The sequence below is a fragment of the Malus domestica genome, chromosome 07 (genome assembly GCF_042453785.1).
Source record: "Malus domestica chromosome 07, GDT2T_hap1".
Lineage (NCBI taxonomy): Eukaryota > Viridiplantae > Streptophyta > Magnoliopsida > Rosales > Rosaceae > Malus > Malus domestica.
The window spans coordinates 32,267,516-32,289,325 of record NC_091667.1 but is presented as its reverse complement, the minus strand read 5'-3'; the positions used below and the strand labels follow the sequence as shown (position 1 = coordinate 32,289,325).

At 39.4% G+C, this 21,810-nt stretch overlaps 5 protein-coding genes across 5 annotated transcripts; 3 read left to right on the top strand and 2 right to left on the bottom strand.

Moving 5' to 3' along the window:
- Positions 1-342: 342 nt before the first annotated feature.
- LOC103439608 (uncharacterized) lies at positions 343-3,199 on the top strand. Its single transcript, XM_008378174.4, has 5 exons — positions 343-644; positions 1,212-1,353; positions 1,517-1,749; positions 2,332-2,589; positions 2,737-3,199. Exons 1-5 carry the CDS (start codon positions 603-605, stop codon positions 3,040-3,042), a joined length of 981 nt encoding a protein of 326 aa, XP_008376396.2. The 5' UTR covers positions 343-602; the 3' UTR covers positions 3,043-3,199.
- A 1,924-nt stretch (positions 3,200-5,123) lies between these two features.
- Positions 5,124-5,570, top strand: LOC139197830 (uncharacterized). Its single transcript, XM_070825817.1, has one exon. The coding sequence runs from the start codon at positions 5,124-5,126 to the stop codon at positions 5,568-5,570; it is 447 nt and encodes a 148-aa protein (XP_070681918.1).
- Positions 5,571-11,262: 5,692 nt separating this feature from the next.
- On the top strand, positions 11,263-13,996 carry LOC103440074 (uncharacterized). Its single transcript, XM_029106074.2, has 5 exons — positions 11,263-11,602; positions 12,185-12,326; positions 12,491-12,717; positions 13,107-13,364; positions 13,513-13,996. Exons 1-5 carry the CDS (start codon positions 11,561-11,563, stop codon positions 13,816-13,818), a joined length of 975 nt encoding a protein of 324 aa, XP_028961907.1. The 5' UTR covers positions 11,263-11,560; the 3' UTR covers positions 13,819-13,996.
- Positions 13,997-16,046: 2,050 nt separating this feature from the next.
- Positions 16,047-18,347, bottom strand: LOC103439601 (expansin-B15-like). Its single transcript, XM_070825860.1, has 4 exons — positions 18,049-18,347; positions 17,828-17,940; positions 16,666-16,859; positions 16,047-16,559 (listed from the first exon to the last, which is right to left on the bottom strand). The coding sequence occupies exons 1-4, from the start codon at positions 18,230-18,232 to the stop codon at positions 16,220-16,222; spliced, it is 831 nt and encodes a 276-aa protein (XP_070681961.1). The 5' UTR covers positions 18,233-18,347; the 3' UTR covers positions 16,047-16,219.
- Positions 18,348-19,718: 1,371 nt separating this feature from the next.
- On the bottom strand, positions 19,719-21,673 carry LOC103439602 (expansin-B15-like). Its single transcript, XM_008378166.4, has 4 exons — positions 21,446-21,673; positions 21,230-21,342; positions 20,341-20,534; positions 19,719-20,233 (listed from the first exon to the last, which is right to left on the bottom strand). Exons 1-4 carry the CDS (start codon positions 21,627-21,629, stop codon positions 19,894-19,896), a joined length of 831 nt encoding a protein of 276 aa, XP_008376388.1. The 5' UTR covers positions 21,630-21,673; the 3' UTR covers positions 19,719-19,893.
- Between the last annotated feature and the right edge of the window lie 137 nt (positions 21,674-21,810).

Genomic DNA, 21,810 nt, shown 5'->3' with positions numbered 1-21,810 from the left:
TGAAAGACGGTGCTAAAAAAAGGTAAAAGTGACTTTTTAAGCAAAAAATATCTTTAAGTAAACAGTATCATTATTTCATTAAAACTCTCTTTTCTATGTTTAGAGAGTGATTCACATTCTACACAATACACACGAGATTTGATCATTTCCCACGTGTCAAAATCATATCCTCCCACGTGGACATTCCCTCCAAAATGATTGGGCCCAAAAGAATAAAAGGAAACTAATGAAAAGGGTTTGAAAACTTTGAGTTTTAATGATAAGGACAAAATAAAGGGTAAAGTGAATAGTATCAGGATTGACTTTTTAGAGTAAAAATATGATTTTTCGTTAAAGTGAACCGTTTTTCGTTAAAGTTCCCAAGAATAAACCCCATACTCGATGCTTCCAATTAGATTCCAGAAGCATGGTTTAACTTTACCCATTTCTCAATCACAAGTCCACCGGCCTATTTCCAGTTGCTGTCAGCTCCAAACTCTACAAATTTTCCACAGATTTCCAGCAACAATTTCATCAATTGTTCAGCTTTTAGGACCCTGAAATCATCAGTAGCGGTAGTAGTTAGAGCAGTCGACACTGAAGTAGCAGCAGCGGCAGCAAAGATGGTCAAAGCCATTCGAGTCCATGAACTTGGCGGTCCTGAGGTCTTTCTCTCTCTCTCTCTCTCTCTCTCTCTCTCTCTCTCTCTCTCTCTCTCTATATATATATATGAATCGGAATTCTGGGTTGTGCTTTAATTTGTATGATAAAACAGAATTAGTCCAATTTAATTATTAAGCCTGAGTTGTTTATATTGTATTATATTTTTGACACATTGAATTTGAGAGTTGCTTTTATTTTGTGTTATAATTTAATTGGAAGTGATCATGCTTGTTGATTAGAGCCATATCAAGTGTTTTTCTTATATAATCGATCACATAAGCCGGCAATTGGACCCGAAAAACGATGTAGGGTTGGTTTGCTAGTTCATTTAAAATGACTGAAAGCAATTTTAGAGAAAATGTTCTTGGGTTCCAAAATCACTTGAAGTGCTTGCTTTGATCCATGTTGTTAAATTTTTGCTTTTTTTTTTTGTTAGGCAGTATTAATTTATGCTTAGCTTCTGTTAGGCAGAATCCGATATCCATTTCGTTAAATTTTTGCTCTGGTTCTTAGTTTATGCCAACACTAATACGGTCATTTTACTTATGTTTGTCATGTAATGATGTTAGGTGTTGAAATGGGAAGATGTGGAAGTAGAGGAGCCAAAGGAGGGTGAGATTCGCGTGAAGAACAAGGCTATCGGGCTTAATTTCATCGATGTACACTTCCGCCAAGGCATTTACAAGGCTCCTACGCTTCCCTACACCCCAGGTTTTGCTTCATTTCTCGCCAATTTTTGGCCTATGTTCTCTTTCAAAATTTGATTTTCTTAACTGTTCCCCACAGATAGATTTATTGTTTGTTTACATCTAAAACTCTATTGAGTGCTGGAATGGAGTTGGCCTATTTATTTACACATCAAAACTGACTTCAGGTGTCGAGGCTTGTGGAGTTGTGACGGCTGTGGGACCTGGACTAACAGGCAGGCAAGTTGGAGATATAGTAGCAGTAGCATATGCTGGTCAGCCAATGGGCTCATATGCGGAAGAGCAGATCCTTCCTGCAAACAGAGCTGTGCCTGTTCCTGCTTCCATTGATCCTACAGTCGCAGCATCCCTTTTGCTTAAGGGTATGACAACTCAGTATCTAGTGCGCCGTTGTTTCAAGGTAGTGTTATACATATGTACCCGCATCTGCCCTTTGTAATCTTTCTTGAAATTAAATGTGGCGTTGCAGAATGTTTTTATAGAGCTATCTGTTTCGTACACTTTTAGAGGTCGCACTTGGTGCGATGGCAAGTGCCTTCGCCCATGAGCGGTAGGTCTCGGGTTCGAGACTTGGGAGCAGCCTCTCCATAAAATGGGGGTAAGGCTAGCCGACATTCACCTCTCCCAGACCCTGCGTAAAGCGGGAGCCTTGTGCACTGGGTACGACCTTTTTATCTGTTTCGTACACTTTTCATTGTTCTTGTCAAGGTGAATATTTGTTACCATTAGTACTGGTCAGTGCCTGCATATGTAAATGAAGTTCGATATGCCGCTAAACCAGTTTTAGCTATTGTCCCTGTTTGGACAACGTAAGCTGAGCGTGGATAGCCTGTTTCATATGCAAATCATGAGCACTCATAATTCCACAATTGCATGCCTAACGATGGCAATCCTTTTTCCTAATGTTATGGATGTTTTGAAAATTTGAAACCATTGTCGCTTTTGTTATTAGACCTGACTCAATCATTTCATTGTGATACAGGTCGAACCTGGACACACAGTCCTTGTTCATGCAGCAGCTGGTGGAGTCGGATCTCTTCTATGCCAGTGGGCTAATGCCCTTGGTGCCACTGTGATTGGAACTGTATCAACTAAAGAGAAGGCAGCTCAAGCCAAGGAGGATGGATGCCACCATGTCATAATCTATAAGGAAGAGGACTTTGTTGCTCGTGTGAAAGAAATAACATCCGACAAAGGGGTTGAGGTTGTCTACGATTCTGTTGGGAAGGATACATTTGAGGTAAGTTATACATCTCCTATCTCCATAACCATATGATGATCGATTTAAATGTTGCAAAACTAAACTCCTCAACTCCAAAATCAACATCATCTTATAGATGATTAGTGTTTTGGACTACGAATTCTTATCGGGAGGCATTGTATTCAGGGATCACTAGCGGTCTTAAAACCTCGGGGATACATGGTGAGTTTTGGGCAGTCATCAGGCGTGCCTGATCCAGTTTCATTACCAGCTCTTCAAGCGAAATCACTCTTCTTGACAAGGCCTACCCTCTTTCATTACACTGTTACGCAAGACGAATTGTTAGAGACTGCAGGAGATGTATTTGCTAATGTTGCATCGGGTGTACTGCGTGTTCGAGTGAATCACACCTACTCGTTATCTGAAGCAGCACAGGCACACGCAGACCTCGAGAACAGGAGAACATCTGGATCTGTTGTGCTTATCCCCTAGGGTCTAAAGCGAATGTATACCTGTTGTGGTATGTGTATGTGTGAAAAAACTGCGAATAAGGAACGTAATGTCGTCTTCGGTTCCGAAACTTTGTATGCCTGTTGTGCTAAAGAGACTTGGATGTAATCAAGGTATTAAATATCGATAATATCGGAAATATCGGTGTCCGAAAACACGGAAATATTGATGGAAATATCGGGATAATATCGATATCGATAAAAATAATATGGAAACCACGAAAATTGTACGAAAAACTTGGAATTTTTTATTGAAACTTTGCAGGATGTTTATTTAGTTAATTATCTATTAGTTTATCACAAAAAATTGGAAGGAAATGCATTGCATGATGGATTTAACTGATTTAAGTTGATTATACAGCAAGCTGGCAAACACTGTGAGTGTAGAAAATATGTAGTAATTAATGAAAAAAAGATTAAACACACCATAATCATTTTTATATAATGATTTACTACAATATTTTACACTTTATATATTGCATGGTAAGATACATGAGTGATTTAGAATCTTGATGAAACCTCCATTACTTTTTATCTTGTCAAAAGTTGTAAAAGTTGTCAAGAGTCAAAGACAGAGAGTCAGAGACACGGTTTTGAATTATTTGGATGCTATTTTTTTTCTCACACACCACCACACACACACACAGAGTCAGAGACTTTCACACGCCACCACACATGCACACAGAGATCGAGAGCCCACACACGCACACAGAGACCTCGGTCTCTCGATCCTTCTCTCTTCTCCCTTTTCCCTTCTCCCACACACACGCCAATGTTCTAAAAACGCTAGGCGTTAGTTGGGCGGTGGGCTAGCGCCTAGCACCTAGGCGGAGTCTAGGCGGACGCCTAGGCGGCCTGGACGGATTTAGGTAAATTTTTTATATATTATATGAATTAATTAAATTTATTATATCAGATATAAACAATTATTGAATAATATGTTATTTCTTATAGAAGAACATACATATACGAATGTTTTATGTACATGTATAATATGCTTACCTAGAAAAAAAATATTATCTAAATAATTTATAATTTATGTAACATTTATATATATATATATATATATATATATATCCCAAACTTTTTAAATATATAACGCGTGGGTGTGGGTGGTTTCAATTAAAACCATCTGATGGACAATGAACTTTTTAAATATATAAAAAAACCCACGCAAGTAGGTGTGGGTGGTTTCAATTCCTTCAATTAAAACCATCTGATGGACAAGGAACTTTTTAAATATATAAAAAACCCACGCAAGCGGGTGTGGGTGGTTTCAATTAAAACCATCTGATGACCCTTGTCCACCTTACCTGTTCACATCATTCACATCACCCAAGGTCCCTGTCCACCTTACCTCTTTCTTTTTCTTTGCCATTTCAGAATTTCAAAGATTTATTTTACTCTCTCTCTCTCTCTCTTCCCACTCCATCTTCCCTCAGACATCTCGATCCTTCTCCCTCCCTTTCTCCTTGTTTCTTCTCCGGTTCTCCCCCCATCTCTTCTCTGCAACTCACCTTCCCAGAGCAGACAGACAGACAGACAGACTCGGGAATAGGCACACCCATCTCCGGCGAGGTCGTGGGTGTCGACGAACTTTCCGAACACCTCCGGCCGTTTCACGGCAAACGGACGTTATAAAAACGTTCCTCTCGTCTTCTATTTCATGTTCATACCTAGATCGGAGTCTAGGGGGTTGTTTTACAGTCGGCCGGAGCTGTAGAAGCTCCGGTGTTCGTCTCCAACTTGCACAGTTCCGAAATTTCGCGATATTATCGATATTATCGCGAAAATTTGACGAAAACCCCTTGGATACCACTTAAAATATCGGTTTGGGGAAAAACCGATAATATCGGCGATATATTGCCGATATTATCGATATTTTCTTGTAATGAACCTTGACAATAAAGGGGTGATTTATATGAACAAAACTTGGCTGTACGAATTGAGAACTTCATTTTTATTCCTTGCTGCATATATGGTATGGCAATTTTGAGCTAAAACTTCCAAACATCATTTGTAAACTCTTTTAGGTCCAGTAAAATATGTCGACGAGTTACCGAAATGTTACTGGACGATGCAAATGTCATCTCAGTACTTCCAGTCGACACTGAAGAGTGGAAACAGCCACTGATCGACTACTTGGAGCATGGAAAGCTCTCAGATGATCTTAGACATCACTCTGAAATACGTCGACGAGTACCTCACTTCCTCTACTACAAAGAAACACTCTACCGACGCTCTTTTGAAGGGGTACTTCTAAGATGCCTAGGTGAGGAAGAAGTCGATCAAGCCATGGAAGAATCACACTCAGGTGTATGCGGGGCACATCAGTCTGGACCAAAGCTGCATTTCCAGCTCAAAAGAATGGGCTATTACTGGCCAAACATGGTGAAGAATTGCCTGGAACACGCCAAAATGTGCCAAGCCTGCCAATTCCACGCCAACTTCATACATCAACCGCCTGAACCATTACACCCTACAGCTGCTTCATGGCCATTCGACGCATAGGGATTGGACGTTGTAGGACCAATTACGCCAAAGTCATGTGCAGGAGAAGCTTACATCCTAGATGTAACAAATTACTTCTCCAAGTGGGTTGAAGCCATACCCCTAAAGGAAGTCAAGAAGGAAATTGTCGTCTGTTTCATCAAAGAGCATATCATCCACCGATATGGTGTGCCTCACTACATTATCACTGACAATGGAAAACTGTTCTCCAACAGAGTCGTGGACGAGCTCTGTGAGAAATACAAGTTCAAGCAGCATAAGTCTTCCATGTATCATGCTCCGGCCAACGGTCTTGCAGAAGCATTCAACAAAACGTTGTGCAACCTCCTAAAGAAGGTGATCGGTCGAACAAAGAGAGACTGGCACGAAAGAATAAGCGAAGCACTTTGGGCATATAAGATGACACATAGGACCCCTACCCAAGCTACGCCTTATTCTCTCGTATATGGCGTGGAAGCTGTTCTACCGCTCGAAAGTCAAATCCCCTCACTAAGGATGGCTATACAAGAAGGCTTAACTGAAGAGGAAAATGCAAAGCTACGGCTTCAAGAGTTGGAAGCACTCGACGAAAGAAGGCTCGAAGCTCAACAACACTTGGAATGCTACTAAGCACGGCTATCCAAGGCATTCAACAAGAAGGTATGCCCAAGGTCTTTCCAAACGGGAGATCTCGTCCTCGCATTGCGTATGCCTATCATCATAATTCACAAAACGAAAAGCAAGTTCACATCAAAGTGGGACGGACCTTACGTAGTACAAGAAGTCTACACCAATGACGCCTACCTAATCATGGCGGAAGACAGCTTGAGCATCGGCCCCATCAATGGTAGATTCTTGAAACGCTACTACCCATAAAGCAAACACGCCACGCTCCTGGCCCACAAGAGCATAAACTGCGTACGGCACACCAAAAAAAAAAGTATTTGAACTACGTTATGACTTGATCTCTTCTTTGGAGGGGTACGTAGGCAGCTTGAACATTTAATTTTCGAGTTCAGTTACATCAAAATAAAAAATAAGGGTTTTATTAAATACTTGACTAATGAAAGTCAATCTTATTACAATTTCTTTGTACAAAAAAAAAAGGATTCTTCACAAAGGTTGATCAGATAACGCCTCATCACTCGGCGGAACTCCAGGAAGAAGAAGAGCCGGAGGTTGATTGTTTGGAGCTTCAACACTCAGTAAAACTCCAGAGGACGAAGGCAATAGGTGCTTCTGGAGTAAAGCCACAAACATCTTATGGTCACTCTGAATCTGACTTTCGGATTCCTGCAGCTGGTCAAGTTTTCTCTTCATGTTCGTCGAGTAACTATTGGCAAGCATGTGCAACTCTCTGTTTTCACGCTTAAGCCCTCTAATATCTTGCTTAAGACTCGCCACTTCAGCCATCAGTGACTCAACTTGACGAGTTCGAGCAAGAAGGCGTTGGCCCATATTCGATACAGAACTCACACATTGAACACTGAAAGCCAAAGAGTCTTGAACAGCCAGCTCATCAGACCGCTTGGAAATGATCATGTTGTCCTTTGGGGTGAGAAGATTTCTATCTACCACCATAGCGGTTATGTCATTCTTCATCACTGAGTCCCCAACTGTAAGAGGATCAGTGAGGGATAAGAAGGATGGGTGTCATATGTTGTCTGGAGAAGACATATCAACATCCTCCCCAACATTCAAATCAAGACGACAATCAGATGGGCAAGCCATTTGCAAAAAAATGATGAAGGAAAAAGAGGTCGGGTAAATAGAATTCTCAAAAATACAAAAAGAGAGAAATGCTTACAGGCGGCAACTCTTTAAGTGTGTTTTTGAACACGATTAATGCCTCTATAAAAAAAGGAGGCAATAGGGACTGTTCAGAAATCGATAAGGCAACATGGCCGTTCAGAAATCAAAGAGGCACCTCTCCTCGAATTTTAAAAGATGGGCCGCTTGTTTAGAAATCGAGGAAGCACCTATCCTCCAATTTCAAAAGCCAGGCCGCTTGTTCAGAAATCGAAGAGGCAACAAGGCTACTTGTTCAGAGATCGAAGAGGCACCGCTTTCCGAATTTCAAAAGACCGGTTTTTCCAGATTTGTCAGCATATTTTACACTCAACCTCAACTTTCCAGAAATCATGCGCAACTTTGTCAAAGATTTCTGACAAAGTTGAAGACGCGTGAATCTTACTGTTTCAATTACCCAATGGTTGTCGACAAGAGTAAAAGAATAGTACCACTACTAGCTGTTAGGAAATTCCTATATATGTCGATCTTCATCCTCCATGGCAAGGCAGACCTGCAAAAATGCCCAACTCTTCCTCACCTCCGAGAGTACACTCCCAAAAAAGCCTCTCAAAATACTTAGTTTTCTTCCTCTCCGGGAATACCTCTGCAAACAAATGACACCAAAGCAAAAGTATCTCATATCATCAGGGTCGAAAGTAAGAGTATTTCATATCATGCTTTTTCCCTGTCTTTTCATTTACCCTTGCTCTTACCTGCAAGATAAGGAGAAAGAAAGCAATCAGTCGGAACATGAAATCAAACTTCCGATCTGGAACTGATTGCTAGGAACCTTTGCCTGGTTGCTTACCTTGCATTGTTCTTGAGTACTCATCGTCGCTGAGAAGTAATGTTCTGAATGACCATTTAAATGCAAAGGTTGCATTCCATTCCTGCATCAGGGGAAAATACTGCAAGAGATTGAAGCAGAAAGATCAATGATGAGCTGGAACAAATCACTGTATCACGACGCCCTTCCCTGTAGAACCGCATAACCCAGATGGAGGAGTCTAAATCAAATCCAAGCTCGGCATCGTTGCTCTAATCAAAGAACTCGATAAGCTTCAACAGCCTTTCACTGGCACCGTCGCCAAAGAGCAAAGCCTCGCCGTGCAACGCCGTCAAATCACCACCACTTCTTTGAAAGCAAGAGTATCTCATATCATGCTTTCTCCTTGTCATTTTCTTTGTCTTTGTTCTTACCGGCAGGACAAGGAGAAAGAGAGCAATCAGCCGGCACTTAGAATCAACCTTCCGACTGCCTGGAATCCCATCCCTGATTATTTACCTAGCATTGCTCTTGAGTACTCATTTTCAACATCTTGTGCTTCTAGAGAAGATACCACATCTGCCTGAGAATAGATAGGGCAAGTGAAAATGATATATCGAAGCATGTGGAGACAAGAAACACGTGCTGGTTCATCCGCTACTTCTTCAAAAGCAAAAGTATCTCATATCATCAGGGTTGAAGGCAAAGATATCTTATGGCATGCTTTTTCCCTGTCTTTTCCTTTACTCTTGCTTTTACCTGCAAGACAAGGAGAAAGAAAGCAATCAGTCGGAACCTAAAATCAAACTTCCGATCTGGAACTGATTGCCTAGAACTTTTGCCTGGTTGCTTACCTGGCATTGCTCTCGAGTGCTCATCTTCAACTGTTGGTTTCAAATTTCCTTAGTAAATACCTCAGAACAGTTGATATGATATTGGTTTTTTACACTGAAGCTGACAAGCATGGACGAGTCGCTGAGAAGTGATGCTCTGAATGACCATTTAAAGGTAAAAGGTTGCGCACCACTTTTGCCGTGCAAAAGAAGCAAGCAGAGAAGAATGCAGCATGGTGAGCTGTAACAGATCACTATAGCGTAACACCCTTCCCTGCAGAATCGCATGATCCAGACGAAGGAGTCTGAGTCAAATCCAAGCTCGGCATTGTTGCTCCAATCAAAAAGCTCGAGAAACCTCAACAACCTTTCAATGGCACTGTCGCCGAAGAGCAAAGCCTCGGCGTGCAACGCCATCAAATCACCACCGCCGCCAGGGAACTCTCCTCTTCCTTGCTTGGATCTCTAACCCAGTTCAAGAATAAGCATGTGGAAAGTCAACAAGCGCAACAAAATACGTGCCGATTCATCCACTACCAAAGCCAAAGATTATCTATCACATGAAGCTCCTTATGGTCCAATTTCATTCAAGATCAAGCCTCTACGGCCCTTGAAGAAATTTCAAACAAAATTCAAGATCAAGCCTCAACGGCCCTTGAAGAAAACTCCAGCCAAATTCAAGATCAAACCTCGACGACCCTTGAAGAAATTTCTTAGCCCTTTCAAGATCAAGCCTCGAAGGCCCTTGAATCGACATCTACATTGAGGTACTTCAAAACACATTTTCTACACATGACAAGCATATGTACACGACGCGTCTTGAAGTGGGGGCATTTGTAGACATCGAAATTTCGGTGAAAACAAATGTTCACCCGCATTAAAATTTTGACGTATCAGGGCATACGTGGCATACGCCATGTGTTGTACAAATTGTACACATGGTGTGTGACTCAACAAAATAGGAAGAAATACCCTTGGAAGATTAAACAAGTTTTTCTTCTCATTTTGGGCAATGACAAGGCAAGCACACTTCAATCCATTACGGATCAAAACAAGTTTTTCTTTTCATTTTGGGCAATGACAAGGCAAGCACACTTCAATCCATTACGGTTCAAAACAAGTTTTTCTCATTTGGACAATGACATGACAAGCACACTTTAAGTTTAAAATTGTATCAAGTGGGAAAATTAGGCCATAAGTTAGACAACTTCAAGTTTAAAATAATATTAAGTGGAAAATTAGGCCATATGTTAGACCACTTCAATTTCAATATTGCATTAAGTGGGAAAATTAGGTAATGGTGCTTAAGTGGGAAAATTTTGTGGTGGTGATTCATTCTCAAAGCCTATAAATAGGCTTCTCCATCAAGGTATCAATCATCCTAAATTTGACAAAATACATTTCTCTACTCCCAAATTGGAAGAGAATTCCCCAAATCCTTGAAGCTTTGAAACTCCAAAGCTCTCAAGCATCCAAATTCCCAAGAATTCTGAAAGATCAAGAAAGCTCTCTTCGTTCTTCGCCAAATCCTTGAGGCCCACCTTCAAGATCAAGCCCCAAAGGCACTTGAAGAAACTTCCATCAACCTTCAAGATCAAGCCCAACGACTCTTGAAGAAACTTCCCTCAACTTTCAAGATCAAGCCCCGAATGCCCTTGAAGAAACCATTCGTTCATCCTAAGATGAAGCCCCAACGGGCCTTTGGATCAACAACATCAACAAATCCACACATCTATTCTTCAAGATCAAGCCCAAAAGCCCTTGAAAATTCGTTCATCAAACTGTTCATCAAGATCAAGCCCAACGACCCTTGAAGAAACTTCCCTCAACTTTCAAGATCAAGCCCCGAAGGCCCTTGAAGAAACCATCCGTTCATCCTAAGATCAAGCCCTGACGGCCTTTTGGATCAACAACCCATCAACAAATCTACACAACTGTTCATCCAAGATCAAGCCTCGACGACCCTTGGATCAACAACATCCACAGACCAACATCTTACGGAGATCGAATCAGAGGATCAAATTAGAGATCGTAACCCCAAAAAATCAAAATCACAAAATATTATTTGTACACGTGTTCTTGTTTCAAGAAATTTCCGTGTTCACAGAGTCATTGCTTTAATTTAGTCAAAGTTGAAAGACGTTGCTACAATAAAGGTGAAATTGACTTTTTAGACAAAAAAATGTATTTAACGTTAAAAGTAAACAGTACCAATAGTGTTTCATTAAGACTCGTTTTTCCATATAGTTTAGAGAGTGATTCACATTCTACACAATACACGAGATTTGATCATTTGCCACGTGTCAAAATCATATCCTCCCACGTGGACATTCCCTCCAAAATGATTGGGCCCAAAAGAAAGAGACCCGGGCAATTGGCGTTTCTTCATCTGGCCACTATCTCATGCTCGATGCTTCCAATTATATTCCAGAAGCATGGTTTAACTTTACCCATTTCTTAATCACAAGTATTTCCAGTTGCTGTCAGCTCCAAACTCTACAAATTTTCCACAGATTTCCAGCAACAATTTCATCAATTGTTCAGCTTTTAGGACCCAGAAATCATCAGTAGCGGTAGTAGTTAGAGCAGTCGACACTGAAGTAGCAGCAGCGGCAGCAAAGATGGTCAAAGCCATTCGAGTCCATGAACTTGGCGGTCCTGAGGTTTCTCTCTCTCTCTCTCTCTCTCTCTCTCTCTCTATATATATATATATATATATGTATATATATGAATCGGAATTCTGGGTTGTGCTTTAATTTGTATGATAAAACAGAATTAGTTTAATTATGAAGCCTGAGTTGTTTATATTGTATTATATTTTTGACACATTGAATTTGAGAGTTGCTTTTATTTTGTGGTATAATTTAATTGGAAGTGATCATGCTTGTTGATTAGAGCCATATCAAGTGTTTTTCTTATATAATCGATCACATAAGCCGGCAATTGGACCCGAAAAACGATGTAGGGTTGGTTTGGTAGTTCATTTAAAATGACTGAAAGCAATTTTAGAGAAAATATTTTTGGATTCCAAAATCACTTGAAGTGCTTTGATAATTGATACTGATTAGTCGATATCCATTTTGTTAAATTTTTGCTTTTCTTTTGTTGTTAGGCAGTATTAATTTATGCTTAACTTCTGTTAGGCAGAATCCGATATCCATTTCGTTAAATTTTTGCTCTGGTTCTTAGTTTATGCCAACACTAATACGGTCATTTTACTTATGTTTGTCATGTAATGATGTTAGGTGTTGAAATGGCAAGATGTGGAAGTAGAGGAGCCAAAGGAGGGTGAGATTCGTGTGAAGAACAAGGCTATCGGGCTTAATTTCATCGATGTATACTTCCGCAAAGGCATTTACAAGGCTCCTACGCTTCCCTACACCCCAGGTCTTGCTTCATTTCTCGCCAATTTTTGGCCTATGTTCTCTTCCAAAATTTGATTTTCTTAACTGTTCCCCACAGATAGATTTATTGTTTGTTTACATCTAAAACTCTATTGAGTGCTGGAAATGGAGTTGCCCTATTTATTTACAAATCAAAACTGACTTCAGGTGTCGAGGCTTGTGGAGTTGTGACGGCTGTGGGACCTGGACTAACAGGCAGGCAAGTTGGAGATATAGTAGCATATGCTGGTCAGCCAATGGGCTCATATGCGGAAGAGCAGATCCTTCCTGCAAACAGAGCTGTGCCTGTTCCTGCTTCCATTGATCCTACAGTCGCAGCATCCCTCTTGCTTAAGGGTATGACTGCTCAGTTTCTAGTACGCCGTTGTTTCAAGGTAGCTTTATACATATGTACCTGCATCTGCTCTTTTTAATCTTTCTTGAAATTAAATGTGGCGTTGCAGAATGTTTTTATAGAGCTATCTGTTTCGTACACTTTTCATTGTTGTTGTCAAGGTGAATATTTGTTACTATTAGTACTGGTCAGTGCCAGCATATGTAATGAAGTTCAATATGCCGCTAAACCAGTTTTAGCTATTGTCCCTGTTTGGACAATGTAAGCTGAGCGTGTATAGCCTGTTTCATATGCAAATCATGACCACTCATAATTCCACAATTGCATGCCTAACTATGGCAATCCTTTTTCCTAATGTTATAGATGTTTTGAAAATTTGAAACTGTTGTCGCTTTTGTTATTAGACCTGACTCAATCGTTGTGATACAGGTCGAACCTGGACACACAGTCCTTGTTCATGCAGCAGCTGGTGGAGTCGGATCCCTTCTATGCCAGTGGGCTAATGCCCTTGGTGCCACTGTCATTGGAACTGTCTCAACTAAAGAGAAGGCAGCTCAAGCCAAGGAGGATGGATGCCACCATGTCATAATCTATAAGGAAGAGGACTTTGTCGCTCGTGTGAAAGAAATAACATCCGACAAGGGGGTTGAGGTTGTCTACGATTCTGTTGGGAAGGATACATTTGAGGTAAGTTATACATCTCCTATCTCCATAACCGTATGATGATCGATTTAAATGTTGCAAAAGCTCAACTCCTCAACTCCAAAATCGACATCATCGTATAGATAACTAGTGTTTTGGACTACGAATTCTTATCGGGAGGCATTGTTTTCAGGGATCACTAGCGGTCTTAAAACTTCAAGGATACATGGTGAGTTTTGGGCAGTCATCAGGCGTGCCTGATCCAGTTCCATTACCAGCTCTTCAAGCGAAATCACTCTTCTTGACAAGGCCTGGCCTCTTTCATTACACTGTTACTCAAGACGAATTGTTAGAGACTGCAGAAGATGTATTTGCTAATGTTGCATCGGGTGTACTGCGTGTTCGAGTGAATCACACCTACTCGTTATCTGAAGCAGCACAGGCACACGCAGACCTCGAGAACAGGAGAACATCTGGATCTGTTGTGCTTATCCCCTAGGGTCTAAAGCGAATGTATACCTGTTGTGGTATGTGTATGTGTGAAAAAACTGCGAATAAGGAACCTATCGTCGTCTTTGGGTTCCGAAACTTTGTATGGCTGTTGTGCCAAAGAGACTTGGATGTAATGAACCTTGACAATAAAAAGGGGTGATTTATATGAACAAAACTTGGCTGTACGAATTGAGAACTTCATTTTTATTCCTTGCTGCATATCGTATGGCAATTTTGAGCTAACACTTCCGAACATCATTTGTGAACTCTTTTAGGTCCAGTAAAATAACTGAAGTCGGTCTTAAATCTTGACATATCGCATATCAATGCGCCTTGCATTAACATTTTTTCTTAGAATCCGATATTCTAAATCACTCTAATATATGGAGACGGGAATTCAAACTTGGATATCAGATCCAATAACATCAAACCAGGCATCTATTCACCAAATGACCAGAGTTTGCACGCAACACCCATTGACTGCTGCATGGCGCTATTCACCAACACCGTCCGAGGCCTCCTTTAAATCAACACAGATCACCATCTCCCTCTTCAAAATAATCGCGACTAAAATTAATGTAGACATGCAACACTATCGAATTATGTAATTTATGTGACCTTTTCACTTGTCGAAAATTAATTTATTTTTCACCAAATTCTGCATTTGTAAAATTTGGGGTTATCTCGTGCAAATCGAACATGCAACATCGCCTAACTAGTTTTTTTTTTTTTTTTTTTTTTTTTTTCCTTCGTCGTCTTCATGGAAATTAATAGATCCTCTCTCATGCCTTCGATTCGGGAAATGATATTCTTTTAGCCTTCTGCGCGCTAATTGTTTTTTTTTTTTTTTGTTTCTTAATTCTCTTTAATTTATTCACTATAAATACTAAAAATAAACATAAGTGTGTATACGGTATTTTTTTTTTTGTTTCTTAATTCTCTTTAATTTATTCAATATAAATACTAAAAATAAACATAAGTGTGTATCCGGAGAAAAAATGCAGTGAGAAAATTAGTTCTCTTGGTTATGCTTGTAACGTTATGATTAATAAATTTGATTCGGGAAATGATATTCTTTTCTCCTTCTGCATGCTCATTGTTTTTTAATTCTCTTTAATTTATTCAATATAAATACTAAAAATAAACATAAGTGTGTATACGGAGAAAAAATGCCGTGAGAAAATTAGTTCCCTTGGTTATGCTTGTAACATTATGATTAATAAGTAGCCGATTGGAGATTTCTTGTGCACCAACAAGACCCGCAAAATTGACCGCATTTTTTTCTAATTTTATTATGGGAAATTTTATTTAAACCCATTAATCCTCTTTCCACACTCAACTTAGAAATTTTGTCCCACAAATTTACCATTTTATCATCAAATATAAAATTTACATGAAAAAAAAATACACAAACACGTAAACCCACCCAACTACTTACCCTGGCAACAACCAGACTTGATTGTGGTCATCATTCCAGAAATTGTCACCATCGATCTGTTCTTTATCTCATCGTTTTTCAATTCTTCATGCCCAATTCCATGAGACTGGATTTTGGTCTGACTATTATCTCCTTAAACCTTAATGAACTAATTATAAAAACCCAGCAAATAATACAATTCACCATCACCAATTCAAAGTTGTTTGTTATTGCATTCTCTTGATTTGTAAAGGTTTGATTCCAATTACTTTGTCCTCCAAACCCTTCTTAGCATTTGCATCAACAATTGCATAACAAAAGTTAACCCAATTGCTACTCTTAGCATATGCAGCACCGATTCATCATCACCTCGCATCTGATCTGAGGCTCTACGTACTGCAATTTGTTCAGTCCTCACCAATTTCATGTTCTTTGAGTCTCTAACTATATATGTAAGTCTTTCCCTCTCTCTATCAATGAGCACCGCATTACAGTACTGCAAGAATACAATTTCATGGATGTCTTGATTACTGCAATAATACAGTTGCATTACTGCAAGTCTGCAATAATACAAGTTTGATTTGGTTATGACTTATATATATGCATACCTCCGGCAATTCCTTTTTGTTGTTCTTCTCCACCCTCCGGCAATCCCTTTTCTGAATTTTGGCAACCCACCCAGCCACCAATTGTGGCTCTTAGGGCCATTTCGACCCACCCATATTCCCCAATTGATACTTTCTTTCTACACCCATCTTTTCTTTAGGGCATAATTGGAATATAAAATTTAACAAAAATTTAATGGGTGTAGAAATAGGTTTATTGGGTCCAAATAAAATTTCCCTTTTATTATAGAGAGTTGAATTGTTATCAGCACTCGGAAATAATCGTTATACACTTCTCAATTCTTTATTTGTATTATTAGGAAGGAGTGTCGGACGACCATTTTGGAGTGCGATAACAACCCATGTTTTAGTACAAACCATATTGATTAATGAAAATTGACCAAAGATCTATATGTGGCACCGGGTTTCCACCCAACTGGAATTACATCTTTGGCCAACAAAGTCTCATCTGAATACAGAGATGTCAACCTTATCGACAGTGGAGGATGCAATTCTGCCCCGGCATCAAGCTTCCACACTGCACCCCATGATTGCTGCATGGCTCGCCATTCGCCTCCACCGGACGATGACGAAGTTTCCTTCAACTCAACGCCGGCAAGATCACCATCTCCGGCTTCGAATTCAATCACAGCCGCAAAGTAGTTTGGGTTTGATCCTTGATCCACGTGGAATGCGATTGTTTTTCCTGAATAATCACATGCCACACTGGCCATGTGAAGAACGTAGAATACATGCATATCAGAGTCTATACAAATTCCAAATTATATTTTAATTTTCATCATATTTGCTAGTGTAAAATTAGGGTTTATACCGTGCGAATTGAATCTGCAAAACTCCGGCATCGCGTAGTTTTTCTTGTTGGCCGGGAAGTGCCATAGCACCAAACGCGGTACCACTAAGGTCGAAATGTGCCGGTTCGGAGGCGCGAGGCCCTCCGGCGCAAAAGTCGGTAATGATCACCCTCACCGGTTTGCCAGAACAAGCTGGATGGTTGGTACATTTTACCTGAAAAAAAGAAGTTATCTTCATGCTAGTTTTGAATCAAGAAGGAAATGTTGTTGTTTGTTAACATTGACTTGTCTTTTCCCAACTTTGACATGATTCCTGTACTGTATTCTTTTCGGACTATGTTGCCATTTTGGCTTCCACTTCTCATATATGTTTGTCCCATTTTTTTTCCCCTTAACCTTATGATGTCCCTCCTCTTTTTTATTTTTGATATCTTTATTGTTCCGTTTCTAGAGGGGTAATGTTTATGTCCCCTTCTTTTCATGTATTATGAAGGGTTAGATTTATATCTCCTGAATAGGTGTAACTTTCTTTTCATTATCAATAAAAAAATTCTCATAAGGTCAATTCTTTTTAATAAAAAAAAAAGAATATTAGTTTTGAAGAATATATATGCCTATACATATATATAGGTCCAAACACTGAAGTTTTATTATGTCATAAAATGTCAGTCCTTGACATGAAAGGAATATAAGTTCTGTTGAGAGTTGTCCCACATTGGTGAGGGACAAGGTTTCCTATGTGTTTATATGGTCTTGAGCTACTCCCCATATTATCAATTGATTTTATGGTGGAATCCCAATTTCATCATGGTATCAAAGCGGGTTGTCTTCGTGTGAAGCCAAATGGCCACACGCGCTCCACGTCACCCGGTTGTTGTCTACGTGTAGGCTTGAAAATCCGCCACATGTGCGGAGACGTGTTGAGAGTTGTCCCACATCGGTGAGGGACAAGGTTTGCTATGTGCTTATATGGTCTTGGACTACTTCCGATATTGTCAATTGATTTTACGGTGGAATCCTAATTTCATCAAGTTCTATGTGTCTTAGAAAAGAAAAAAAAATCAAACATAATATGAATTAATTAAGGAGAGTTGTGATTCAGTTAGTCATAAACTAAAGTAATTAAAAAATTGCTTTGTAACTAGATGACAATAATTAATTAGTTCAGAGTATACAGTATACCTGATAGCAAGCTCCACATTCTTTGCCTGATTTGTACAGAGAAGGGCCTATACTAGTAATCATGGAAGAGAATGGAGCTTGTGACACTAAATTTCCATACCCACAAGCCCCTCCTGCATAAGTTAGCATATCTGTTAAACATCGATTACAATTAAGTAAACAATACCATTATCTGTAAACCAAAAATTACAAAACAGGTACGCATTGATCATGCATTATACCGTCACTTCCGGCGCCATCAGGACTGCCATACCAAGTAGCTCCGGCAGGGGACCAATCGGTGGCAGCGGCTGACAAGTTTAAGTGCTTTCGATTAACGGCGAAGCAGATATTAAAGCAGCAAAAAAGAGTGATTAAGTTCAAAAGGGTTGTTAAACCAGGCAATGGCAGATGGAGGGTGGCCATGGCTAAGTGCTTAGCTTGTTTAGAGTGTGCTTTGTAGTGTTAGAACTTTGGATTTTATAGAGGAAACTCTTGTTCCCTGTTGCTATCAATCCACGATCATATTTTTTATTTTATAATTGGTGTTGTAGACTAGTGGTGAAGTAACATCGTTTTTTTCCATACATGGTCGACTAAATTTGTTTGCTATCCAAAAGTGTAGCGGTCCAGTGCCGAAGCATACCACAAGTCTCTTTAATGACGTACAAAAGGGGTTTTAATTTTTTTTTTAATTATAATTTTTACAGATCGCTCACCAAATGAAAAGGAAAATGTTTACTTACTTAACAAGCTTCATGGCTCTCAGATTATTTTCCTTACTATCAAATCAAATTTAGACGTTTCATTTCTCCCATCACGTGACGCACACACGTTTTTCTCGATATTACCAACGTTACTAGAGTGACGTGGAGTTAAAGAGATACTGCCACCGTTACTAGCGTTAGTAGAAGGACGTGGGAAGCATGCATGTGTGTGAATATAACTAGGCTGACACACGGAATTCTCGCTGTGAAAACCATGGGTTCTAAGGCCGGTTTTCAATCTGTGTGCCCTCGAGTTCCTATAAATCAAGGCATCTTAGTGATGTAACTATAACATACATTCTTAGAATTGGTTGAGTTGAAATGGAAGATAAACTCTCAGAGGCCAATGAAGATGAGTGGTAGGGAGAGTGATCTCTCAATCTATGTTCATCTTCTTCGTAAAATTAAGAAGACGACATAATACAAGCTCTATTTCTTTTTCTCTTTTAACACGTGATCCGATTAAATAGACAATTTGACCACATTTTCTTAATTTCTTTTGCGAATAATCGTCATTGGCACTCAAAAATAGTTATCTTGCACTCGTTTTCGTCGGAAAGGTGCCAGATGACCAGAGTTTGCACAAAACACCCATTGACTGCTGCATGGCGCTATTCACCAACACCAACCGATGCGGAGGCCTCCTTTAAGTCAACGCAGATCACCATCTCTTTCTTCAAATTAATTGCGACTCAAATTAATGTAGACATGCAACATTGTCAAATTATGTAATTTATTTGACTTTCTCACTTGAAGAAAATTAATTTATTTTTCACCAAATTTGCAATTGTAAAATTTGGGGTTATCTCGTGCAAATCGAACATGCAGCATAGCCTAACTAGTTTTTCTTGTATTTTCCCTTTGTCGTCTTCGTGGAAATTAAGAAGATGACACAATAGATCCTCTCTCGTGCCCTTAAATTTTGATTCGGGAAATGATATTATTTTCTCCTTCTGCACGCTCATTGTTTTTTTTGTTTCTTAATTCTCTTTAATTTATTCAATATAAATACTAAAATTAAACATAAGTGTGTATATGGATAAAAAATGCGGTGAGAAAATTATTTCCCTTGGTTATGCTTGTAACTTTATGATTAATAAGTAGCCGATTGGAGATTTCTTTGTGCACCAACAAGACCCGCAAACTTGACCGCAATTTTCTAATTTTACTAATTTTATTATAGAGAGATTGAATTGTTATCAGCACTCGGAAATAGTCGTTATACACTTCTCAGTCCTTTATGTGTTCTATTAGGAAGGAGTGTCAGACGACCATTTTAGAGTGCGATAACAACCCATGTTTTAGTACAAACCAGATTGGTTAATGAAAATTGACCAAAGATCTATATGTGGCACCGGGTTTCCACCCAACTGGAATTACATCTTTGGCCAACAAAGTCTCATCTGAATACAGAGATGTCAACCTTATCGACAGTGGAGGATGTAATTCTGCCCCGGCATCAAGCTTCCACACTGCACCCCAGGATTGCTGCATGCCTCGCCATTCGCCTCCACCGTCCGATGACGAAGTTTCCTTCAACTCAACGCCGGCAAGATCACCATCTCCGTCTTCGAATTCAATCACAGCCGCAAAGTAGTTTGGGTTTGATCCTTGATCCACGTGGAATGCGATTGTTTGTCCTGAATAATCACATGCCACACTGGCCATGGGAAAAACGTAGAATACATGCATATCAGAGTCTATACAAATTCCAAATTATATTTTAATTTTCATCAAATTTGCAAGTGTAAAATTAGGGGTTTATACCGTGCGTATTGAATCTGCAAAACTCCGGCATCGCGTAGTTTTTCTTGTTGGCCGGGAAGTGCCATAGAGCCAAATGCGGTACCACTGAGGTCGAAATGTGCCGGTTCGGAGGCGCAAGGCCCTCCGGGGCAAAAGTCGGTAATGACCACCCTCACCGGCTTGCCAGAACAAGCTGGATGGTTGGTACATTTTACCTGAAATAAAAGTTATCTTCGTATTAGTTTTGAATGAAGATGGAAATTTTGTTGTAGACAATTTTGTTAACATTGGTTTGTCTTCTCCAACTTTGATGTGACATGATTCCTCTTCATTAGTAGCTTGTGCGGTTTTCTTTTTGGACTATGTTGGCTTTTTGCCCCGACTTCTCATATACGTTTGTCCCACTTTTTTTTTCCTTAACTTATGATGTTGCTCGATCTGTTTTACACGTTTCGACCTTTAGGTTTGGCTTTACAAAGATTATATTTCATATCCTTCCTCTTTTTTTTTTTTTTTATATATCTTTATTGTTTCGCTTCTAAAAGAGTAATATTTATGTCCCCTTATTTTTCATTTATTATGAAATGTTATGTTTATATATCCGGACTAGATGTAACTTTCTTTTCATCATCAATAAAAAAAATCTCATACAGTCGATTTTTTAAATGAAAAAAAAGAAGAATATATATGCGCTTATATATAGGTCCAAACCCTGAAGTTTTATTATGTCATAAAATGTCAGTCCTTGACATGAAAGGAATATAAGTTCCACGTGTCTTAGAAAAGAAAAAAGTCAAATATAATATGAATTAAGGAGAGTTGTGAGTCAGTTAGTCATAAACTAAAGTAATTAAAGAATTGCTTTGTAACAAGATGACAATAATTAATTAGTTTAGAGTATAAAGTATACCTGATAACAAGCTCCACATTCTTTGCCTGATTTGTACAGAGAAGGGCCTATACTAGTAATCATGGAAGAGAATGGAGCTTGTGACACTAAATTTCCATACCCACAAGCCCCTCCTGCATAAGTTAGCAAAATGTTAAACATCGATTATAATTAAACAATACCATTATCTGTAAACCAAAAATTACAAAACATGTACGCATTGGTCATGCATTATACCGTCACTTCCGGCGCCATCAGGACTGCCATACCAAGTAGCTCCGGCAGGGGACCAATCGGTGGCAGCGGCTGACAAGTTTAAGTGCTTTCGATTAACGGCGAAGCAGATATTAAAGCAGCAAAAAAGAGTGATTAAGTTCAAAAGGGTTGTTAAACCAGGCAATGGCAGATGGAGGGTGGCCATGGCTTAGTGCTATTAGCTAGTTTAGAGTGTGCTTTGTAGTGTTAAAACTTTGGATTTTATAGAGGAAACTCTTGTTCCTGTTGCTATCAATCCACGTTCATATTTTTTATTTTATAATTGGTGTTGTAGACTTGTGGTGAAGTAACATGGGTTTTTTTCCATACATGGTCGACTAAATTTG